This window comes from Callorhinchus milii, unplaced genomic scaffold, assembly GCF_018977255.1.
Source record: "Callorhinchus milii isolate IMCB2004 unplaced genomic scaffold, IMCB_Cmil_1.0 Scaffold10, whole genome shotgun sequence".
Taxonomy (NCBI): Eukaryota; Metazoa; Chordata; class Chondrichthyes; order Chimaeriformes; family Callorhinchidae; genus Callorhinchus; species Callorhinchus milii.
Genome location: NW_024704751.1, coordinates 3,892,196 through 3,918,551, shown reverse-complemented (window position 1 = coordinate 3,918,551; position 26,356 = coordinate 3,892,196). Strand labels below are relative to the sequence as shown.

General features: G+C 41.6%; 1 protein-coding gene across 1 annotated transcript in view; it reads left to right on the top strand.

The window, feature by feature from the left end:
- LOC103183310 (transmembrane protein 211) overlaps positions 1 to 20,543 on the top strand; it is a 103,010-nt gene extending 82,467 nt beyond the window's left edge. The window contains exon 3 of the mRNA XM_007900720.2: positions 19,091 to 20,543. Within this exon, the coding sequence (XP_007898911.1) occupies positions 19,091 to 19,317 (227 nt within the window). The 3' untranslated portion in view covers positions 19,318 to 20,543. The remainder of the gene's footprint in view (positions 1 to 19,090) is intronic.
- The last annotated feature ends 5,813 nt before the right edge of the window (positions 20,544 to 26,356 follow it).

The window sequence follows — 26,356 nt, the reverse complement described above, 5'->3', positions numbered from 1 at the left end:
TCCCTGAATCAATTGGTCCATTTGCCTGATAACCAATTAGAGTAGAGTCCAAATTGACTGCTTTTTAACAACGACTTAGAGTTACAGAGTGTCTCTCATGCAGGATAGCATCTTTCACGCAGGATACTGAGGGAGGGAGGTGACCATAGGCGCAGTCGAAGAGGCAGGCTTTTAGATGAGATTTAAAGATAGATAGAGAGATAGAGAGGTAGACGAGGAGGATGGATTGAGCTCAGGAGTTCCAGAGATTAGCGGCACAGTAGCTGAAGGAACCCCTGTGAATTTGAGTATAAACGACAGCCACTACACTTGACAGTAGATGCACACGTTGGCAGGTTTTGATATTATAAACTATGAGATAAATGCAAGTTCCTTGTCGTTTTAACTCATCTCACCTGAGCTAAAACCACTTTTATTTATTTAACATCGTTTATCACCCGCTCAATCAATTACGTCAGAATCAGGTCGATGTCAAGACAGCATTTCTCAATCAGAATCTCAGTCCAAAAATCACTGAAAGATCCATTTGCTTTTCTTCTGTTCCATCGATCATATAAGATGTCGATTGATTTTTTTCTAAAACCAAACATTAAAAAAAATTAAGTGAATATAAAATATTCTTTTCATCAATCCGACAACGAAGGCCCTGATGTAGAGAACAGACTCCGGATAAGATGTTGTTCTCGATCATATTGGTTCAAGTCTATCGTGGATCCTGTAGCTCAGTGGTTAGAGCACTCGCCTCGCAAGCGAGAGGACCTGGGTTATATTCCTGGGCAGGGCGAAATGTTGGGCAACTTTCTTTACTCCACACGCCTCTGTTTACCTAGTAGTAAGTAGGAACCCGGTTGTTAGTCGATTGGCGGATCGCTTTTCTATTGCTGTGCGCAATTGGCTGCTGTGTTTGCCCACAAAATATGAACATTTCAGTATATTCTGTGAAGCGCTTTGAGACGTCTCCAAGACGTGATAAGGCGCTATATCAAATGCAAGATTATTATCATCCTGCATCTCGCGCCTTCATTCCCCCCCTTCAAATCATGACAATCAACCTACCTCTTCAATCACGACAACTATCACCTCCCCATTTCATCTCCCCACCTTCCCCCCACCTGCTTGTCAGCCTCTTTGAAGCAAGTCAAGTCTTTATCTTACCCAAAGGCTGCTATGTAAAATCGCAGGGTGTTGTTTTTGTTGTTAAACAGAAACGCAATAAAAAAACACACACCAGCTCTCTGTTTTTGCTAATGATTAGAAGCCTGGAGGTGTAAGCCTGACTCAGCTGGTTGCAAATTTCACCTCCGAGTCAGATAGTTGGATCGAGGATTTCAGAGCTCACAAACCAGGGCATAGACTCCAGTACAGTCTTGGAGGAGCACCGCATTGTCAGAGGGGCCATCCTCCAGATGTTTGTGGTTTGTGGGACTTCCCTTTGCGCAAATTGGATCCCTATTGTCATCTACAAAGTGCTCGCAGTTGTTCCACTTTGTAGAAATTCCGTGATGCGCTTTGAGACGTCCTCCTGATATGAAAGGGCACTGTATCAGGATTATAATTAATCTCCTTAACCCAGATGATAGCGTGTTGATGCACTCAAGCTCTGTGCCGAGGCACGGTGGGACGGAGAACCCTCCCCCGAGGTTTTTTTTTATTTCTGCCACACTTTATTCTCACTCAACAATAGATTTTTTTTAATATAATGCGAGTTCATGTTTCATGACAGACAGAGGCAACACGGTCTCGTGCCCAGATGTGTTAATTAAGCGATCCCACTCACACTGGGTGCGAGGTGAAACCACAGCTGGGAGTGGAAAATAGTCAAAGCGAGAGCAGTCAGTGGAATCAGACACACGGAGAGACACAAAGATAGAGAGGCGGAGAGGATGAGGATGCAGTTTGAGGATGCACAGAACTGAAATCCCGGTTGGTGTTACGCTTTAGGTGAGGTGCGGTTATAACGGGGGAAATCCCATTAGCAGCTGACATCCCAAAGGTGCTGCACACAACCTCAAACCAGCCAGTTTTTTTAAATTCATTACTTTCTCATCTTCCCAATAAATCATTGCGCTCGTTTGGTCAATTCTGGGAGAGGGAGGGAAAACCACAAGATAAAAACATCCAGAGATTCAGAGATAAACGCATCACTTGGATCTCGACACTCGTTTGCAAAAAAAACCCACAGAGTCGTGCCAATCCTGGACACCTCACGAGGACGCAAAGAGTCGTGTGCCAACCCTAATGAGAAATGGGTGCTGAAGGTTCCTTTGGATGGCCAGTCTGTGAAGGTCACATTTTTACAAGGACCTTATGATGTGTTTTTGCACACTGCACAGCCCGTCGTTCTCTCTTAGTCACCCCAGCGCTAATTAATACCATTACTGCTATTCTGTGCAGGCTGCAGCCTGGCATCTTCAACGGCTCGTTTCACCCAGGCTCATTATCCCCTTTCCCACAGGTCGTATGATAACTGCCAATTTCTGAATCGTGATTGTAGGGAAAAAAACAAACGAATGCAAAAGAGGATGAACAATCTCCTCCACTCCTCTCCCTTGGAGACGCTGATTTATTTGGATGCAAGAATAATAATGATAATAATCCTTGCATTTGATAAAGCGTCTTATCGCGCCTTCGAGACGTCTCAAATGTACTTCATGGAAGAGGGAGCCCGGTTCACGGTGTGAGCTCTCAATTGTCCAGCACCTCGAGATATCCTTAACACTTAACAGCACGGAGAAGTGCTTTGAGAGGTCTCGACAACTTGAAAAAGCGGTACATCCAATGCAAGGATCGTTCGTAGTTTAATGTTAGGCCTTCATCCCGTAGGTGAGCAGTCATCTGTCCTAGAGCTGTCCATGGTCCTGCAAGCCCAATGTTGTGCGAGTTTGCTTTCTGTGGTGCTTTGCACCGTTGTACTGTAATCACTTGCAGAACGCAACTACTCTTGATACTCACTCCTACAACTTCTTGAAGCAGAGACGCAGTCCGTTACTGAGCTTGTGCGAGGTGGAAGGCTGACCCACACTCTTTCCCCACCCCCACCCTCCAAGGATACTTATAAAACATCCGTGCATTCCTCTACCTCCACGATTGTTAGCGATTTATACAATTGGCTGTGCCTTAATCACGATGAATGAATACAGTCCCTTGAAATAAAATTGATTAAAAAGGTCAACTAAATATAAACTTGGAAGCCAACAATATCAGAAGGACATTAACATATTCCGAGAAGTAAATATAGCTTTCTTTGTATGGGGGGGAGGTGGGGGAGAAAGAAAAATCACTCTTAAAAACAGCCCCAAAGTATGCACGAAACATGGCCAATTCCAGTTACTGCAAAATGGAACACGACAGAAAAAAAAACATGTTAAATTACCCATTATACTGTGTCATTAGGCACTGTTAGTAAATTGAGGATTAATGCCACTTGGATCTGGACTCTTGACATGGTTCTTCATGCTTAACGCAGCCATTCTCTCGCTGATTATTTCTGAACAGTCAGTATGGTTTGCAGTTTGCTAACCTGTTACGTACTGATTCGGCATAAAAGCTACAAGAACCAATATTCGTGGTAAAGTCAGAGAAAGAGTGAATGCTGGGGATGGGGTGGGGGGGGAGGGGGTGTTATGGAGGGGTTTGTGGTCAGTAATTCCTCAGAGGGGGAGGGGAGTGGTTTGGTGAATCTTAAAAGTGTGTATGTGTGACTGATTTCCAACCTGCCTTTCTCAATCTTATCAAGAACGTATCAGTTCACCATAAGGTTTAGTTTCTCTCTCTCCTCTGAATCCCTTCCACTCACAAAGCACAGTAATTGCTCCTGTAACCCGTTGCATCTCTTCAGCGGGTTGACCTGCTCAGTCGAGTCTTGCTTTGTAAGAGTCGCAGACTCCGAAGCAATCACAAGCCACGTTTGCACAGTTCGTTCATAATTATTGCTGCTACTTACAATATTGGTCCATTTTTTTCCCCTCAGTTCATCTGACAAGGTGTGGCCAAGCAGGATGTGGAGTTCTGTAGCGTAGCCTCGCAAGTGAGAGGACCCAGGTTCGATTCCCGGGCAGGGCGAAACCTTAGGCAAGTTTAGTTACTCCACACACCTCTGTCTGACTAGCAACAGGTAGAAACCTGGTTGTTAATCGATTGGTGGATCACTCTCCAGGGGTAACAATCCCTCAAAAAAAATGTGGACGCTCACTTCACGACTGTTAGTAGGACACTGATGTGCTCAATTGGCTGCCATTTTTATTATATAATTATAGAGTTACAGCGACAGGAAGGAGAGGTAAAAAAAAGGCCCTGTGATCTATCAAGTCCTCTCCCATTTTCACACACGATTGCAGGAGGAAATTATTCTCTCCCGAATTGTAGAGCTCCAACTCCATTATTTTTGGGGTGGGAGGAGAGGAAAAAAAAAAATTTCCTCGACTTGTTCAGCTCGAATAGTTGCTGCCATCTGTGGATCTGTGAGTTTGGCATTGTACCCAGCAGAGAGACTGAACTGCTGGCAAGCCTAAGTGGCAATAAATTCTTAATGTATAGCCAACAGGTGCCCAGGAAACTTAAAATACATTTGACGCATGTGCGGAGTTGGCAAAGGAGTCCACAATGGCACATTACCAGCGAGCAGGAATGTGGGAGAGGTCGATGAGTTTTCTGTAAGAAACTGACGTGCGACAGCAACTCTCACCTTTAAGGAAAGCTTCCCTCGCCCCCTTTTCAGCATTAAGACTGCAACCAACAATTTGCCATCTTCTGCACGCTATCAAAACGCTCAGAAAACAGAATAAATCTGGTTTTGCAGGTAGAATATCTCCCCTCTCTTTGGAAACTTCCGAGACTTTCATCCTACACGGAAGGGCAAGCTGTACAAATTGCTGTTGTTCAAGCAAATATTTTTCTTCTGGCTTCCCAGCAGAAATTGATTGGCACCTGAATACTTCGCTCTGAAGCGATTTTGAAACATGTCGGTTAAAATTGTCTATAAAGAGGAAAGACGAGAGAGTGAGCGAAAGAGAGAGAGAGGGATTACATGGCCTGTTCTAATCCTCCCTATTTTGAGACTCCGCATGCCATTATTAGCCATTTTATTATTTTTATCTTAAAAAAGGTACTTCAAACAATTGCTCTGAAACTGTTCTGTGTGGAACGCTGGAGTGTCGAGTTCAAGTCTGCTGCCCACGTCCCCATCCCTCATCAAAGTCCGCATGCCCATCACCTCGGTCCTCGCCAGGCTCCACAAGCTCCTTACGCTCCGATTTCGAGGTCCTCACCTATGAATGCCTTCAATACCCTAGTGCCTTCCAATCTCTGTGATCTTCTCCTACCCCACTCTTCTTCCATCTTTCCCTTCTTCCTACCTCTGTGACCTGCTAACCCCATATCAACCCATCCGCTCAGCAGGCTGTAACCTGCTCTATGAGCCCCGCCCGGCCTGCCCCACCATCAGCGGTCAGGCCTTCAGCCTCTCCGTCCCCACCACCCTTTGGAACTTCATCCCACAGACCCTTCACCTCGCTCACTCCCCTGCCTTCTTCAAGGCACGTCTTAAGACCTTGCTCTGAGACCACACCATCAGCCACCCTCCTACCCTTCCTGCCCTCTACCCCCCTGCCTTCCCATCCCAACGCCCGCCTTGCTCAAGTCCAAATCCTTGTCTGTCCAGCGCCTTGCGCCATCCTCCCGACGTGAAAGGCGCTGTACAAATGTAATTTTGTATTCTCTTCACCTGTGACTCTGTGAAGCACTCCAAGACACCCTAAGTTGGACGCAGCTATATAGATAGACGCAAGCTATTTTTCTTCCTGAAACAAGAATGCGTCACTTTGTTTAGGAAAATGCTATGAGAAGGGGTAAGCTGAGCTGTTGCATTGCCGTCAGTTCAGTATTGCTTCAGGCTGCCTGTAATTTACGCAGAGGATTTTGGCTGAGGTCCTATCACTGACAGATAGATAGATACAAAAGGATCACAGTTAGTCACCAACTAATACATCATCCAGAAAGACAGACAGAATTAATTTGTTTTTCTGAGCCACATCTATCCAAATTCTCCAGTGACCTAACGGCAAACGCTCAATAATACGGTGAGGTCTGTACATGGTGTGTTTTTTTTTAGCTGGAGGTACAGACCACTAAAATCATTAGTCATGTCAATATACAAGTGAATCTCGAGCACGATTTTGCAGTTGCTCTAAATGTGGCAAGTGCTGCATTTTCAGACGGTGGAGGATGGGGAAGAGCCAGAGACATAGCGAGAGAGCAATTCCCACAATATCTTATCCAATCTTCATTTAGAAGCCAGTGAGTAATTCAAGAATTTTCTGAAATGTCTGCGTCATCTTTCATTTTTAACACTTCGATCTGAATGCTGAGAACACAAGACATTTGGGGTCTCCAGGGCTCAAAGGCTCAAAGTAAATCGAAGCAGCAGCTGGAATGCAGTGTGTTTGTCGTTATAGAGAATGCCGAGCCTTTTATGGCTTCCGAAGGCAGAGAGCTTTCGTTCTTACTGAGAAAATCCTGGCTTCGCTACGTTCATCGAGTACAATACTCAGTCATTGTGACTGCTCCGGTGAACTATTCCAGATTCTGATTGAGCGCCAGTTGTCAGGTGCTGACTGAAAATATCTTGACGCAATTGAAGAAACAATTAGGATCCCCATGACATGATTAAGCGAAGCCACAAACAACAGGCTGTCACAATGTGCCTTTCAATTCACCATTGGCTGAAACCAGCACTACCTTAGTACACGTGTTCATTTTACCTTATGGAAAAAATGTTTTTCCCCTTCAGCCACTGAAAGCAACGGTAAAGTAAAACTCACATAAGTCTGATCTGTATAAATCGTATCATCGCCTAAGTCATACATCTGTCCGTTGAATCCCCTATTCTTTATAGGTTTCACATAACGCATTCTTTACCTGAATCATACTAAATGGATGGTCCCAAATGATATGACTTAGGTGAGGTTTACTGGAATAACTTGCTTGAGGTCTATCTGCACACCTGCTCTTAAATCAATATGACAGGACACAAGTTCATTTATTATCACTCTTTCCTAGACTACAGTAGAATAGGTTTTCTAACCTTATAGTTGATGCTAGATCGCCTTAGTGATCCTTTGAGACATCCTCCTGGCGTGAAACATGCTACACTATACAAAATAATAATAATCCTTGCATTTGACATCGCATTCGAGACGTCTCAAAGCGCTTCACAGGATATACTGTAAAGTGAAATGACTGTGTATTTTATGGGCGAAACACAAAAATATAAAATTGTTAGTGCTGTAACCCTGGTTTGAAAGCCATATGTGACGTGATTTTGAGGTTGGCTTGACACGATTCAAAGGTTAACGAGGGAGCCACAAATAATGCTTATTTGGTTCAGAGATACTGTTTTTTTTAATATCAGAATGTTTCAGCGAAGGTCTGACAAAGAATGGCGCATTAGTTGGGTCCCACGAGGTACATTTATACAATGGGCCCTCAGGGATGTGGAAGGGGGTGGGGTGGGGAAGATACAATGCACGGAGCTGAAACGAGATTTGTTTTTATTCTGTAAAAGAAAACAAAAGGCTTAAATGAGTTGGTATAATTCCAGCGCGTTTTAACCTCAATCACCAAGGTACAAATTGATCAGTCAAGGAAAACCCTCCCTCGCACGGCGTAAAGCACCAAAGTAGAAAATGTAACAGAGAGAGAGAGAGAGAGAGAGAGAGAACAAAAAAGAAAATTCACTTTGCACAGACACTGCATCAAATAAAAAAATCAAAAAAAAAATACATAGCGGGCGTGTAATACCTGAGAGTGTATCAGTGGGGAGATCTTTTACTTAAAAAAATAATAATTTCGAGAAAGAATTTATCTACTTTAAAACTCTACCCTGTGACAATAAAGGCACTCTGCCAGAAAATGTCATTATTTCAGTTTCAGGAATACATTAGAGAAATGATCAGAGCCACTGCTGCCTGGAAAGGCACACAGTACCAATGCATACCAAGCAGATAAGCCCGTGATATATTGAAAATTGATTTCCTTGCCACAGCTGGTAATGCGCGTGTAAGTAAATAAATAGCTCTATTCTACCTTAACAGAACCACCATCGCTCTCCATACCACCAGCAAAATGTTGACTGATTGCAGGTTAAGAATACAAAACAAAAAGAAATTGACCTGAAGATTGTGCTACTCAGAGTGATTTAGCATTGTGCCAGAATGCTAATGGCAGCGCAGGGCTATGAATTTAGTTAGTTTGGAAAGGAACTGAATTCATCCCGGACTTTGCCTGCCCGACCACTTTGGCGTAATGCTGTTAGCTCATGAAAAGAATTGTTGGTTCCTGCCTTGGTTCAGAAGAATCATTCTTTAAGGCTTCCAGATTAAGGCGGAATTAAAAATGTTTCCGAGATTCTGTAAGTTAAATGCAAAATAGTCCCAAATATAGGCTAAGGCCACGGGCAAACCTCAGGTCTTTCAACAACAATAGAGCTCAGAGTTCTGTCTATACTGAATTAAACAGTATGAACTAATCTGTTAGCCACAGATAATAATAATAATAATCCTTGCATTTGATACAGCGCCTCATCAAGTCTTCAAGACATCTCAAAGCGCTTCACAGAATATAGTAAAGTGAATTGACTGTGTTCTGTGGGCAAAACAGATCTTAGGAGACAACCAAAGATTTTGCATTACTGGATAAAATATTAACGAAAAGCTACAGAAAAGCAACATGTACGTCTTTAACATTTTACTCTTTCTTTGCAGTTTTTTTTTAATAAAATAAGTACCAACTGCTTCACGGGGTCGTTTCACTAAAACAAATAAAGATAATGTCATACCAAGTTCCACCAGTCAGTGTGCAGGGGTCACACTCCTTTAGGCTTGACAATAACTCTTAGAAAATGACAGTCAGTACACAGATTTATAGTTTTCAAAGCACAAGTGCTGTGAAATGAGGCTTCTATACCGAGGGGGTTTCATAATAAAGTGACAGTACTCCCACGCACACTCTCTCCTGAATGCTGGCATTCACGCAGTACATTTAATGAATGCAGCCCTCTGACTTTGACCCTGTCAGGGAATTTTATTATCGACTGTGATACATGCCATCTTGATCTCCCTTCGTTTATTGCATTGGAGCAGTTGAATCAAGAGAGCGAGAGAGACCAGCCTGCCAAGAGATGCTCTGGGTCTTGCTGTGTGCTGCCGTCCGTGTCCCCTGGTGCTTTGGGGGTTAATGGACCAGGCAGACAGACTAGCACCGTAATGTCAGCCAAGCTGTTGACTAAGGGGAAAAATAAAAATAAAACTGCCTCATTTCATCCAAAGTTTTGATCCACTGACTATCAGCTATCTTGGAGCTGGTGAGTGATCAAAGGCCAAGGCCCTTTGGTTGAAAAACTTGTGGATTAAAGATGAGTTCTCTGAGGAAATAATTGGGTAGACAACACCAAGCAGGTTTGTCGACTGTAGGGAAAATTGGCTACGGTGGGGGGCAGAGAGGCGGAAGGCCTGACTGCCGATGGTGGGGTGAAGCAGGATGGAGCGGGTTGAGCTGAGGGAGTGGACAGGTCCACAAGTCCATTCACGTGGAGTCCTGTAGCTCAGTGGTTAGAGCATTTGCCTCGCAAGCGAGAGGACCTGGGTTCGATTCTCGGGCAGGGCGAAATGTTAGCCAAGTTTCCGTACTCCACAAGCCTCTGTTTACCAAGCCCGAGCAGTAAGTAGGAACCCGGTTGTTAGTCGATTAGCGTGTCACTTTTCCGTGAGTAATAGTCCCGTCAAAAAACAAAATAAAGAAATAATAATAATTTGGTCACTCAATCCACGACTGTTTGTGGGACATTGCTGTGCGCAATTGGCTGCCGCGTTCGCCCACAAATATACAGTCAATTCACTTTACAGTGTGTTCTGTGAAGCGCTTTGGGACGTCCTCCTGACGTGAAAAGCGCTATATCAAATGCAATTATTATTATTATTATCTCGGAGACATAATAAGGCGCTATATCAAATATAATAATATTATTATGAATTCTCCAATAGCTCATTAAGTCACCCAGACCTGCTCTGGGTTTTCATACCCGTCAGATATTGTTTTCATACCCGTCAGATATTGTCTTTCATCTACAAAAATACCCTGTGTCTACTTTTTATATTTACATTGAATGTACGTTTGCTAACTGCTTTAGGAATGCAGGCAGCACCAAACTGTGAATATAAAATGCGGCATTAAAAGTTTCCCAGACTGTACATTAGTGCTCTTCAGTAATGAGGTGTTAATGTCTGCATCATACCTTTGACATTTGTTTTTTTTTAACTGCGCGAGTGAGTATGTATGCTCTGCTGGCTCCTATTCCTGGATTAGGTAATGAGAATTTCTGCACAGGTTCCCTTGGGATCGATGCCTGTGGTTCGGAGTTAGATGTTGAATTAAGTGTGGATTGTTCTTTTGTACCATGTGCTGCACACATAACAGCGCGGATGCCAGGAACAAGTTAGAAATCCAATTAACCATCATGTATAATGCGCAGTGCACTGAGATTTGCCCGCAAAATACATAGTCAATTCACTTTACAGTATATTCTGTGAAGCGCTTTGAGACATCTCGAAGACGTGATAAGGCACTATATCAAATGCAAGGTTTATATTATATAAACTGTCGATGTTCACATTGCTATCGCCCACCTCTGTCTTCCTTCAGCTTCATGTGCTTTCTCGCTCTGTCTGGACGCCTCTCAAGTAGGACATAAACAATAGAACAGTTTTATTTCTTTGTCAATGTGCAAAATACGGCCGTGATTAAATGGGATGTGCCCTTCGATCCATGGGAATAGCCCAGAACTGCTCTTGCCGCCTTTCTCCCCCCCGGCTAAATTGTCCACACAGCGATGGATTATAATAGATTTGTTTAGCCCGTGTCATTCAAGTCAATAATGACACGATCTGCCTCACAGTCTTCTTGATTAGAATCCAATAAACCATTCAGCATCAGGTCCCACATGAGCTCTCCCAACAAAATGCAGATTTCTGTCCAGTCAGCCCAATTGTGTCAGAGACAAAGGAGAGTCTCTCACAAGATCTTTCACAGTAATCTGATAGAACAGGCATTGCTCAGCTACCAACGCAACAGCCCTGAACATGCACAAATGTGGGATAATGGACACTGAACAGTAAGTTACAACATTGTAATTCAATCAAGAGGCACTGACTATGTCACAAGCAGCAGCAGAAACTGTAGTTTCTAAAAAAAAAATAAGCAACCTCCCGGAAGATATTTCGCCCACAAAATACACAGTCAATTCACTTCATGTTCTGCGAAGCGCTTTGAGGTGGCTCGAAGACGCGATAAGGCGCTATATCAACTGCAAAGATTATTCTGAAACAGAAGGGATCTCCCCCCCACCCCCACGGCGCCCCCTTCCCCATATCCTGCTTGTTCTCCCAAAATATTGGCTGTTTTGGGGGATACTGGTGTTGCAAATCAGTTGCTGTGATTGCCTACAAATACACAGCAACTTCACTTAAGAGTAACTACTGTAAAACACTCTATTGCATTTGGTAAAGGGCCTGTAACATCAAGAAGGTCCCAAAGGAAATTCACAAATTTCCATATACTTCATGTAAAGCATTTGTAGGCGAACACGGAAGCCGATTTGCAATGTCCCACAAACTGCTACAAAGCGAATTGACCAGGATATTTTTGACCCGGATATTGTAAGAATATTGCTTTCCTTTTCGGCACAGGATCTTTAACATCCACCTAAACTGGCAGACAGGAACTCGGTCTTCTCGCCCGAAGGACGGCCCCTCCAATAAGGCAGGGCACCCCCCCCCCCCAGCACTGCACTGGAATGTCAGCCTTGACTATGAGCTCAAAGTCACAGCGCGGGGCTTGAACCCACAACCTTCTGACCCAGAGGCTAGAGTGCTACCGACTGAGCCAGTCAGACATCCTTTGAGGCGTTTAGGCGTTATAAGCGCAATATCAATGACGGAATTATTATAATAAACGCAAACGTTTCCCGTTCTTTGTAATCTGTTGTTAGTGCGATAGTGGTAATGCTGCACGTTCTCCAAGCTTAGCGGAGGCACGCGGGAGCACAAGTAAAAGGGCAACAAAACGGCCCAGCAGCAATCACAGCTGGAAGGCACCTTCTGTTCTTACACCACAATACCCTGCATTGCTTGTTTTCTGTCAGCAGATTACCAGGAAATATTGCTTCGGCTTACTTCACTTCACTCGCAAGCGGTTTCTTTCTTAAGCACGTTTTTAAAAATCAAATAATTTCACCACTTGTACAGTTTCAAAAAGCCAGTTTTTTTTCTTTCGTTCAAATGGCACAATTCCAATTTTTTGTCGTTGTCTATTTTGAAGGAACTATTACCCCCAGATAGCACTAATTTCGAGGGGCTTCTGGCGTGGACGTTTGAGCACCGGCTGATCAGAATGGATCAGTCGTGCAGCAATTTAGCAACAGTGGAAACGGGAAATCCTCAACTCAACAAATCTACCCACCGACGAGATTTTTTGTTTTGAAATCTCCCGCAGAGCTTCTGACAGCCGAGTACATCATAACCTGTCAGGATTTTGAAGACCACTATTTAGAGATAAAGTAATCAATCACAGACCTGACAGAACCTGAGCAAGATTAACATTTGATGAAAAAAGACTTGCCAACACCGTGGAGTTGTTAAACCTACCCAGCGTGTCTAATGCAAAATAGTCATAGATAGACAGTCATCTGAAACTCCCTGAGACAGTATTTTGTAAGTCACACCAAGAAGCAGGTTACCATTTCCTTTGTACATGAAAATCTCCACTCTCGTTACAACGGTTGTCATTTAGTTAGTACCTATAATGTCTAAACTGGTTGGATGCAGAGCAAAGGGGGAGGGGGGAGCTGACCATAAGTGCGGTTGAAGAGGTAGGTTTTAAAACGTCCATCTCCCATTGAGCTATTAGTTTAGTTCGGATACACGTTCCACCCATCCCTTGTCAAAGATCTATCTTCCAGAAACTATTCTCAGCTGGGTCACTCATACACATAAAAAAAGATTCATTGGTGCAACGTTTGTAACAAGGGTGATGCATTGCCCTGATCTATTGTTAAGCTGCCAAGAAGATGCCTGCAAATAAAAATCATAAATCCTTCCTCCCTCTCTTCCCCCCACTCCCCACTTTCTCCATAGCTGCAATTTCTAGTATTACATTACTTGGTATTGCATTGCTTATCTGTGCAACCTCCAATCCATTTGGGTGCCAAGCGTTCTTCAATTCCACTGCACAGAAGCAGCTCAGGTAGTCACAGACTTCATGTTTTCTCATTAACCATCATGTACCGGAGTCCTGTAGCTCAGTGGTTAGAGCACTCGCCTCGCAAGCGAGAGACCTGGGTTCGATTCCCGGCCAGGGAGAAACTTTGGGCAAGTTTCCTTACTCCACTCGCCTGATAATAATCCCTCAAGAAAAAAAAATAAAATTGGTCACTTGAATCCACGACTGTTTGTGGGACACTGCTACTGAAATCCAATTAACCATCATGCATAATGCGCAGTGCACTGAGATTTGCCCACAAAACATACAATCAATTCACTTCACAGTATATTCGGTGAAGCGCTTTGAGATGTCTTGAAAACGTGAAAAGCGCTATATCAAATGCAAGGATTATTATTATTATTGGTGTTCTCACTTTGCATAAGCGATGGTTATTATGCAGGGAGGGGAAAGAGACTGACTGGAAGGAAAACCTTTTATGCATGAGACACAGCAGATAACATTAAGGGTAGATCAGTCCGATGGGAACAACTAGACCCCTATCCATTGCAAACAGCTGTTGCGATGTTCCTGTTATCATAGGTACATTTTCAGAACAACCAGCAATCATTTAGAGCACAATAGCCCAAGCCTGAATTACCAGGCACATTCATTTGTTTAACCGGCATTCATCACATACACATGATAACCAGCAAATGCTATTGAAATGCAGCTGAGCCTTAGTTTCATCTTCCTTGTGATTTGTGAATTTTAATTAGAAACAGTGCCAATCTCTCTCTCTCTCTCTCTCTATTTGTCTGGTACTGTATTTATCAAACAAAATGTCATAGATATCGAAACAACATCCTTCTTCAGGTAAAATGCATTTTTGTGACTGCAATTGATGGTCAAATGACTGTTCCCGTTCGAGCCTTTCCCCCCCCACCACCACCCCCGATGTTATTCCTGGATTGCGTTCAAGCCGGGAATGGGGGTGGCATGAAAGGTGTGGGGGGGAGGCGGGGTGTTTGATGGAGATTGATGTTGGGATTATTAATGGCTGTGGATTCTGTGCAATTGTTTTTTTGAGGATTGCATGTCCATGCATGTACCATGCACCTAGTTTGACCGAGATCCATCTCGGAATTCAATAGGAAAGCATCACTGCGGACTTGAAGCAATAAACAATGTAAGTCGTGTGCTTAAATTATCAACATGGAAAAATAAAACGGATCCTTGCTCACTCATTTTTGGTCTCGTCTCAACGCTCAAAGAATGCGCGACTGAATTTTTTCCAGTGGACGGTGACAGGTTACCCAACCGTCGACGAGCATCACAGCCGAGTCTGTAACAAAACTCCACTTGGGAACATTTTTTTGCTGATTTTATTTTCCTCTCTGCAGCCCAGAAGCACTGAAGCAAATGATGGCACCTCTAAGGTTTAATTCCGATGTGTTCCGAGTTAGTTGATCTCTAGTGTTGCCCTGGCTGAGATCAGCTGACTCAGAACAGATCACTATTGAACACCTGGAATAATAATCCTTGCGTTTGATATAGCGCCTCATCATAATGTCAAGACGTCTCAAAGGCTAAGTTTCACTTCACCAATGGATTTTGAAGGGGGACAACCACACAAAATAGAGGGAAACCTGAATATAGATCCAACAGTCAGGTTATTCTGTGGCCGGTTGCAGAAACAGCGCTTTTTAATTGCGTGGGGGTAAAATTCTGCACAGGTGGCCTAAATTGAATTGATTTCAAGTGAATGAAAACGCTGAACCTGTCGCTGAAACATTCTTTTAGCTGTCAAAAGTCACATGCTCAGAATAAGAAACAAAAAGCCTACCTGCACCTCTGAAAATCCATTAGATATAGTAAACGAGAGCAAAAAGGCACAGCGATGGCTTTGTAATATACTTCAACTCAGATTCCTTTCAGTGAAGACCAATATTCTGGAGTGCTTTCAAAATGCAAAGCAGCTTTTATAAGTATCGTCTATAACAGCCCACTGGTTCATTTGTACTTCTGAGTTATTTGTCATTGGGTCCATCGGTGCTGCAATCCAGGGCGGGGAAAGAGCATTTATATTGCCCTCTCCCAAACACTCGCACCTGGAGAGCTCTCTGTACAAGTGCAGGTCAATGAGTCATTCGATATGCTTAAGTGGTATCCTTAGCTGACACCTCAAACACATGAACAACTGAGTCCTTGCACACTGGCTCGGCTTTGCTTGTAAACGATGCAGACCTGAAATCCCACTCAGTCCGACTCTGCAACATCATTTTTGTCTTAAACTGTAAGATCGCACAGAATTGCAGAAAACTCTTAAATAGTCTTGATTTGAGACGTCTAGAAGACGTGAAAAGCGCTATATCAAATGCAAGGATTATTATTGTATTATTATATTGATTTGGAAGCTGGTTTCATTTTGGCTTTGTTTTGGGGGAATTTTCCACAAACTTAAATTATTTTAAGACAAAATGGTCTTAGAGGCTTAGGCTCGGTGGACTTTCAGGCCTGACTGCTCTCCATTCTCAGATATATATCCAGTGGATTAGAATATACTGCAAAGCTTAATATTCTGTGCCCTTTACTGTCACAGTAAAGCCTACTGTTCTTCAGGAAGGCTGAATGATTCACTTGCAACTGCAACTTGCAATTGGTTTAAATGTTCGTGGCGTTCTGTAGAGCATTCACCTCACAACCGAGAGGACCTGGGTTCAAGTCCCAGTCAGGGCAAAACGTTAGGCAAGTTTCCTTACTCCACACGCCTCTGTTTGCTGAGCAGTAAGGAGGAGCCCGATTGTTAGTCGACTGGCAGATCGCTTTTTCGGGGGTAATAATTGCTTAAATTAAAAAAAAAATTGTCACTTCAATCCACGACTGTTTGCGGGGACGCTGCTGTGCGCAATTGGCTGCCGCGTTTCGCCCACAAAATATACAGTCAATTCACTTTACAGTATATTCTCTGTAGCGCTTTGAGACATCTCAAAAAGACGTGATAAAAGTGCTATAAAAATGCAAGCATTATTATAACAAGAGGCAAGAGAGGACTTTGGTAAAATTGATGCAATATGACGCTAACTCCCATCGTGAGCAGTTTCAAATTGTAAGAAAATTAGAACAATTAAATAGTCATCATGAAAATATCTTTGTGAGACACACTTTAATGATTTTTTTGTCCTTTGCAAGGCAACATACTGGAAAATTGAAAAACACAAATAAAAGTACTGGAAGAGATAATACTTCCTTGATTTCTAGCAATTGAATTGCAATCTCCTGTAGTGACAGCAAACGTTATTTTTCTCTCTTTGGAAAGAATATACATAGGAACATGGTTTCACCCTTCGCAACATCAGTAATTCAGTTAAGTACATTAAGAAAAATGCACTGCTTTAGATTCACATTTAATAGCTGCTGGGTCCTTCCTTTTTGCGGAGCTGAAATTGAGTTTGTAAGAAGCATATCAATCACGGGTTCATTCAGCGACTGACTGTTCTAAGTGCATATGCATTCAGAGCGTAAATAGGACGGAGAGGGGGGGTGGGGGTGTTAGGGGAGGCGTAAAGCAAACACGTGGGAGGAGAAAGACTGCATCAGAATAGTGTATCCATATTAATGACCCTCTTTGCTTTAACCTGTCACTGATCTCGCCCGCCCTTGCCTGGCTTTAGTGAGGTGGGCACACAATAAAGGGAATGTTACTGTCCCCTCTGCAGGGGCTACAGCCCACCTCGAAGAGTGGTTTATTGGAATCCTCCAGAGGCAGCAGTACCTCACTGATGCTTCTCTGTTCAAGGACATCCTGAGCTCTCGTCCCTCCCCGTCAAGCCATCAATCAGGTTTCTCCATCGCAGGCTTGGATAGGCCTTCCTCCAGATATTGAGGACGCTTTTGCTGCAGGAAAAATAATAACAATAATCCATAGATTTGATATGGAGCCTTTCACGTCAGGATGTCACAAAACCCTTCGCCGGATACACTGTACCATGAAGTGTAGTGACTGCGGAATTTGGGAGATAACCGTTCGCAATTTTCGCCTGCAAAACACACAGTCACCACACTTTATATATATAAATCCTGTGAGGCGCTTTGAGACGTCTCAACTGCCTGATGAGGCGCAATATCACATGCAAGGATTATTATTATATTATTATTTACATCACGCCAGCCCAGCCCTGCGTTTGCACAATGGCATCTGATTCTGATGCCTTCAGGGACGAGTCACGGACTTCAATCTCATACCCGTGCCTCTGACACTGCCTGGCCTCTGGTCAGCTGTAGCGATGCGGCGCAATGGGCTGACTCACCATTAAACAGTGCTGCTTGAATTTTGCAGCAGCTGTCAGCATAGGAAGGAGGAATACCCTCTTTGCAAATTAATATTCATCCAACTTTCAAATCTTGGTGCTAAAGTCTATTTTGTTACACAATTGAGCCGTGTGGAGATCCCAGATAAGTGATTAAATGTCTGACGGTACCACAGGTGATAAAGTGACAAACATGATCTCCAGAATGATTTTGAAGGTTTTTGCATGTGCTTATCAAATCAGATTTCTACAGTTGCTTATTGTTCTAATTTCCTCCATTTAAAAATAACTAAATTTATAATACTGTACGAGTTAAATAAGTGATCTTCTTAAGGGGGAAGATGGGGAGAAGGAAGATGGTTCTCTCATTTCGAGGCGAGTACTCTAACTGAGCTACAGGACGCCAGCACAGTGCACAAGAATTAGACCAGAAAAAGAACATTATGGCATATCTGGACATTCAGTCCATCTGCTGAAGATCACAACTCTCGATTTCCCATATCCCCAATCCACACCACCATCAAAAAGCTATTCAATCTCCCCTTGAAATCATAAACATTACCCATCGCAAATTTCACCAATGCCTTTCGAACATCAGCCAATGGAATGTCTTTCTGCATGAAGTGACACCCATTTCCTCACCACCACCATCAAACACTAGAACACTACCATGGAGTGTTGTTACCTGGCCATGAAATTATCAAGCTCATCCCACTGTGACAGAAAGATTTACCCATTAAAGAGCGCTGGAAACTGAATCTGATCAAGAAGTTGGATTGCAGCCCAATAGAGTTTCAAAAGTTGTTTTTCCATAACAACAACTTGCAATTTATATAGTGCCCCTCACGCAGGGCAGTGTCCCAGAGCACCTAAGGCTAACTACATGTGTTGGTAAATATTGTCTTCTAAGGATTAGCAGAGTACTGCATTCAATCCACAACTGTTTGTTGAACACTGCTGTGCGCAATTAGCTGCCGCATTTCTCACACAAAATACAGTCAATGGACTTTACAGTATATTCTGTGAAGCGCTTTGAGACGTCTCAAAGACATGATAAGGCGCTATATCAAATGCAAGATTATTATTATTACTGCGTGCTTCTGGATTCCGCAGACTGCAGGTTTAGATGGCACTGAATTTAATAAAGGTTATGATTTGCTGTTAGCTAACTGAGAAAATGTTTAAAACACCCAGGGATTGTTCGACACCATCATCACAAGTGGCAGTAAAGTGCTTTTATTGTTCATTTCCCTATGCAACGCTTATAACACAAAAGCATCCCAAACAAAAACATAAGGTCAAGTTCACCTGTGATAAAGTGCGTGGGAAGTATAACTGTAACCATTCCAGTTACTAGTAGCTTCTGTGCACTGAGTAACTTTCACAGCTTTAGTGATAGAATATTCTTCTTTATTGCCTCCCCCGTGAATGGAAAATAAATGCATTCCAAAAAAACACTAATAGCCAATATAATGTTATTGTAACGTAAAATGATTCCCTAACTTAATCAAAATGTTTTTTTGTTGTTGCAGTATTCATCATGGCTTCTGGACTTCTGGTCTACCCGTTTGGTCTGAATTCCCCCATTGTGAAGAAGAATTGTGGAAATTCCAGCATCTACAATGCTGGTGATTGCCAGATCGGATGGGGCTACATGTTGGCCATAGTTGGAGTCATGCTTGCAGTTTTTCTGCCTTTTTTTTCAAGATATGCACCTAAAGAATCCGTCTCACCAACTCCCATCCCCACAATCTTATAGTACTTGTAAGAGAAGGGACAATCAAATGACATCCCGTTTTTACAATTTCAGAAACTAACACAAGGTAAAAAAAATGCAATTTTTTTTTAAGAAGCTACAAAATGGCTGGAAAATAAAGGTCATTTTTATTGAAGTGGCCCAAAGTGCATTACATGACGTCTTCCCGATTTCCTCAACAAAGCAGTTGAGATGAGCAATTTATATAACTAACAATGATATCAGGAAAGTAATATGTCCTACGTGCAGTATTTCTGCTGCGCTAAATGTATAACAGCCAATTTTATCCTGACCCAATATAACTACTAATTTGAGAAGATTCTTACTATCTACCAGGTCATCTATGGGTTTAAGAAAGCAACTGGGTTGGGTTGGGCAATAGTCAGATATAATTTCTGCGCGCTGAAGTATTTCAGCTATTGTGAACAACAGGAATGGGCTCAGTGAGGATATCACAGTTAAAGAACAAAACATGATTTGTGCTTGCTCCAGTTAATAACAAGGCAACAAAACCTTGTGCCATTCAATGCAGCCTTAGGGCAAGGAACTGGGAACAGGATAGAAATTGAACAGTAGTGCTGTGTTTATAGAGTTCTTTCTTTAACGATATTGCTTTCTTCAACACCTGCATCAGAACAAGAGCTGTAAAACGTTACTAGCACACACAACTGTTATGTGACTAATAATGTTTAGAGACATCGCAATGTTACCAATCAGAATTACTCAGTGGCCACGACAACAATGCTGGAAAATGCAACTTGTCTCCATTTTAAACACAAAGCATCCCACCTAATGCTTGGAGATGAAGGCTTATTCCATGCAGTGAGAGGAGCGCTCCAGTGGCAGACCTTGACATGAACATTTAACAAGGCATTAGTAGGCAGACTAATAAAAAAGGATCAAGATGAATGGCAAGGAGAACAGACAACATATGTTAAAGAGGTTTAATATTGAGTTTAGAGTTCTGATGGGGCTTGGACAGACTAAAATCTTGAGTGTGGTATGTTTGATATCTCATACCAATGCAATCCTATCCGGTGACGGTAATCATGCATACATAGTATCTTTAAACCTTATGATAAGACTGGAATCTCCATTGATGGATGTTACATTGGAGATGACTTTAATGTCGTTTTATGATGTCGAGGAGTCCGTGTGAGTGGGCATGGGTCCAGTAAATTCTGTCGAAAAATAAAAAGAATAATTTGGTCACTCAGTCCACTACTGTCTGTGGGAGACACTGCTGTGCGCAATTGGCTTTTCGCCCACAAAATATACAGTCACTACACTTTGCAGTATATTCGGTGAAGCGCTTTGAGATGTCTCAAAGACGTGATACGGCGCTACGTCAAATGAAGGATTATTATTATAAAGGATCTCAAAATGAGCTCATAAAAATACACCTGAACGTCTAGTGCGGTAGAGGCCATTATGAAACACATTTAATAGACATCTGGATAAACAGTTTGCTCCATATGGTTCAGCTATTATCATTCATTATTTCCCAATACTTAATACAATGGTGCCCTTTAAACATACAATGAGGTCGGTCACTTACCTCTTGACTCATTCACTGTACATTACCATTGTGATGTGTGTTGTTATAACCCACGTCCACTCTGCACAGCTGCAATAATGATTGCGTATCCCTCTGGGACAAGGAACTACAGTGGAAATGTTGCCAAACCAAACCAACATGAATTGAGATCATTCTTTTTTTTTTCCAAAAGACTCCTCTCAATCTATTATGCTCATTAGTTTCATTCCTTAGTAAGATATATTTCCGCTCAATAACGTGTTCACAATTTCTGCAAAATTAATTTGATTTTTACAAAAGATTGAAATTTATCGTGCCCGTGCTAGATATAAGATTTTTGAAGCTTCATTGATTTTTTTTTACAATTCTTTGTACTGAAGCTATCTATTTCATTATTTTTTTAATTGAAATGGTTATGCCATAACTTAACTGTGGGCAATTAATTTTTAGAGGATTTGTAAAGGAAAAAAAAATCCCTCAAATTTGTTTTACTATAATCAGTGTTATAAGTGATAACTTAATTCAATACCTGATGGTGATAAGCTATTCTTTAACCAAATGTTTCATGTTTCAAACTTGCCATCATGGTGCTGGTCTAATCTGGAACCAAACACTTTATACATGAAACGCTCCGCTCCTTTTACACCTGTATTGATCAAGCACTGATTAAACTGTCATCTTAAATTTGCAAGGCTTCCTCCATCCCTCTGCTTCCTTGTAACTCTGAAATGATTTGTGAAAAATCTATAGCTTTTAATGACATCAGCTCGGGACACAAGCCTCCACAATAGCAGGACATTAATTTTATCATTCACAGTAGTGAAGTACATATCATTGGTAGCGATTTGTGATTCCCCGCCCCATTTTTCCAAAAGCTGAATGGTTCAAATTTTTCACACCGAAACATAATTTAACCAATTTGATCCACAAATAGCCTATTTAGGTCCAGCCGGATAGGTTCTGTGACTGTTCCATGAGGTTGGTTTTGATTATTTTGCAATCAATATATTCACTGAAAAAGACCTATGCGTATTATTATTTTTTTTAAAATCTCAAATTAACGTTTCCAAAGCCAAGCAGTTCTCTGAGCTGCAAAATAATAATCCTTTACATTTTACATTATTCTGAGTTATGGAATTAGATTCGACCAAATTAGAGGTATAATTAAGACCTTTCTGTCTACTGTGCTGCCAAAATGCATTCAAGCACCACCATTATGAATTACTGCACATGTAGATAATGTCATCCTGTGAACATTCAGTTCATTTCAGAGCTACAGGTTTACCATAGTATACACTCGTTTAAAAAAAAAAACATTTTACACAGGGTCAATCAATATCGGTTACATATAAATACTGAATTCTGAATTTTATACTAAGCTTTCAGCAGCCATCTTTATGGGTACTTTTGTTTCTGTAATGTCTGTACATAGCAGTTGTAATATTGCACCTATATTAAGCATATTTGATGCACCTTTAGAGCAATAGAAATAAAAAATCAGGACCGATTCTTGTTTCAGCAGTGAAATTTGAACATAAAGATGGTTTTCCGGCCGGTGCGAAACCTTAGGCAGGTCTCCTTACTCCACATGCTTCTGTTTACCTAACAGTAAGTAGGAACCTGTTTTTTTTAGTCAATTGACGGATCGCTTTCCGGGGATAATAATCCCTCCGAAACAAAAAAATCTGGTCACTCAATCCACAACTGTTTGCGGGACATTGCTGAGTGCAATGGGCTGCCTAGTTTTGCCCACAAAATAACAGTCACTATACTTTCAGTATATTCTGTGCAGCGCTTTGAAACGTCTCAACATGATAAGCGCAATATCAAATGCAAGGGTTATTACTATTACAAGAAGTGGTCATTCAGCCAATTAAACCCATTTTCACAGGTCTTCCCATCAAACCTACTCCCTCTGTCCCACCAATCTTCTGGGGAAAAACACCACATACTTTCAAATCCCCAAATGCAACCGAGCAAAGCCGACAGAGTACTCATTCAACCCTAATTTAATTCTAACGTACTGCCATCCGCACAATTGCTTCCACCCCTCCCTCTGCCCTGCACAATCACTAGCTGCAGAAGGAAACCCTTGTGTCCATGTAGTATTTGCTGATCTGTATCTACCACTGTATTGTCCAATACTGTTTCCTGGCAGATATGTACCAAGTTATTGTTGAAGGAAGGTCATGCAATCGTATTGCTTTTCACAGTGCTATCATGTGATCAATACAATCAAAGCAAGGTAAATTTGAGGTTGCAAACATCATGTTTACTCGACAAACGAAACTAATTTTAGCACTTAACAATGAATGGACTCTTCTGTCACCACGTTATAATGTGCGCCGATCACCACCAAAAATGGTGTGGTGTCTTGGTTGCTTATTTATAGTGGCAAATATCATTGTGAACAAGTAACAAAAGATTGTTATTTTTAGTGCTCAGAGGCGATCTGAATTATAATGCATGATATTAGTTCTAGTCTGCTTTCAAACCTCACTATTGACAACCATTGGATCAGTGGCAATGAATAGCATTCATTACATTGGATATCTTCCATCATGGTTATGCTTTATTTACCTCAGTAAACATCCTTCTTAGACAGGGTGGACAGAACATTCTGAAGTTTTCTCTGCAAGTTTCATTGTGGAGGTGGGAGGTTTTGCAATTTTTTTTTTCTGTCTTCACCTCCATACCCTCAGAAGCCTAGGTGAGATATTCAGCTCGTGGATAACACCCCCAACTGAATAAGTTCAGCAAAACCACAAACACTACGTGAGGTTGCCAGAACTACGTCAAACAATCCTGGGATTTAAATCCACAACCGTTGGTGGTGAAGTAAACTCTTATTCTGTTTAATGCAAATATTTCAAGGTTCACTGTAGGAGCCCAATGCTTTTCCACATTGTATTTGAAGAGGAATCAAGTCCTACTGCCAGTGTGTGCAGTATAAAGTGCAGAACTTTAGCTAAACCCTCAAGTAAAATCGTTTTCAATGCATTTTACTGTATGAACATATTGTGTAATATTTACAAACTGATCCTATTCCTCTGTCTTACACCTTGTTCTTACGTAACCAATTCGTGCCTTTTATTATCTAACAGTAAGAAAATTCAACCATGAGATAACCAGGTTTTCGTCTTAACAATTACTATAAGTGGTTTTGTACATTGTGTACAAAAAAGTATATGTTCTATGTTTGAAATCTGTTTTTCTTTTTGTGAACTGATTTCTAAATGTTTTGGTGCAAAAAGTGATTGTTCGTTTTGCTCAGAAAGTTCTGCAGCTGAACAAGAGTGGTGATCAAACACCAGTGTTTCTGCTTTAAGATTGGGGGGGGGGGGCATTGCGGCAAACACCTCACAAATATGATCCACTAAAATATTTGAAAATGTAGCAGTCACATTTGGGTCTCAACTAAATTGGCTGCTTAAGGCAAGACGCTGTAATACAGACAACAAAAGTCACCAAATGTCAAGGCCTAAAGTAAACCATATCGGCGGTTTTCAAACAGTAATGACATTTAGTTGGTCACTGTTTCACCAATATACCTTGAGAATAATTTAATTGCGTTCTATTATTTTCTGTGTGATAATTGCTCACAATGGCAAGCTGAACAATTTTAGTTGGTTAAACTCCAGCAGCACACCAATGCCCACTGGGGGCTCCTCCAAGACTTGGTTCTTGCCAACCTGCTAAAATACCTTCCTGGATTAGGTAAGCACGGTGTGTCCATCCAGGGAGTCCTTATGGCCGCACTCAATTCCAGACGAATGGAAATTTTCATATCCATGTGGAACTCTTAGTAGTTTGGTTTGGACACTCTTAATCATTGTTTTGTTTTTTTGCATAGCAAACACCCGGCTGACCCCAAAAAAACTCAGTGTGATTCCGATTCCCTCCGCACCCCCCACATCAAATAACACTCATTCTCGAGGCTTCCACAGGAATAAAAGCCACTCAGGTATAGTGCTGGAGGGTAACTGGAATCAAATGCCGTCAGCAGAGAAGCACTATACAACAGACTTCACGTAGAACACACTCACTCACAATTGCTATTTAGAACATTTTCCTGCCTCGATATTATTCTGGTTGCATCAAGTCATAAAAGATTTGTTGGCCAACTCTAATGTGCAGGCATCATAAATAATCTATTTATAACTGAGCCCAGCAGGGGCTCTGACAGACAAACAAGCAAGCGGGCAGGAAAATGCATATTGCCCTGGGTAAAACTAGATTTATATGTGCTCTTTCCCACCGTTTTAAATACCAGAAAACTGCGTGAGCTATTTCTGCATCCTAATCAGCTAAAACAATGTTTCCGTCCCACCTACACAAAATACAAAGAAACAGAAATAGATTACTCATCCGTTCAAAACATCCCTGCCAGATGGGTTATAAAAACATTTAAGAGAGATTTCACTAGCTCATTACCTGCTGCTCTCAACTAAATGTTAGTCAGTCACCCGGCCACATTTGTCAAAACCCTCAAATAATCATTTAAGTTCTCTTCGACAATTTTACATCAGATTCATCAGCATCAGATTCAAAATGTGTGTGAATTCCAAACTGAACTGAGCCGACATAAAGATATTGTAAGAGACAAGAATCACTCTTCAGTTATGTTATGGAATTTGTGTTTGCCAAAGATCTTCCTTATTATGCTTCTACTGCCAGTATGTGTTTCCAGGGCCTTGGGACATCCTTTCGACGTGAAGGGCACTATGTAAATGCAATTTGCTAGTGTTGTGATAAATCAAGTTTGTGGATGCCTTGATCCATCCCAAGAAAGGCTAAGAGAATAAAGCAATTTAAAATAAAAATTACTTTCAAACTCTTATCTTGAACTAGAAGACTGGTCAACCACTCTATTTGGTCCTCTTTCTGGTGTTTGTTGTGAATTCAATTTTGTACAGTGATTTTGTTGTAAATAAACTAATTGTTAGGGTTCATTCCTCCTTCTAAATGTAACATTTTATGTTGGCAAGTACAAAATGAATTTGAAAATATTTTACCAAACTTGTTATGTGTTTTTAGTTGAATTGTCTACACCTTTCACAATGTTAATAAATGTATGTATCTTACTAGTTATCAAATAAAATTGTGTTGAAAAAGCCCACATATACTTTTTATTCTTTTATCTTAAAACATCCCATGTTTTCTCAAAAACAGTTATTGCTTAAGCAGGGTGTATTTAGGATTCTGCTTATCTTGCTTCTAAAATAGCTACAAACTACATTGTTTTCACTTCCTCTTAGATTCACCTTCCTCTCTGTATAGAGAATTCAGCTGAAATTGTGAACTTGCTAAATAGGACAATTGTGGGTCAACAGTTAATTCCTATCAGAAAAATGCAGTTTCATTAAAACTTTGGTTAATTCTGACAGAAGGTTGGGAATACACGCGTCTGATCCTATACACATTTTTTTACATATCACGAGCCCTATTTGTGAAAAGTATTTTGTTACAATAGTTCAACTATGTAGACGTGAGTGAAAAGAAAAA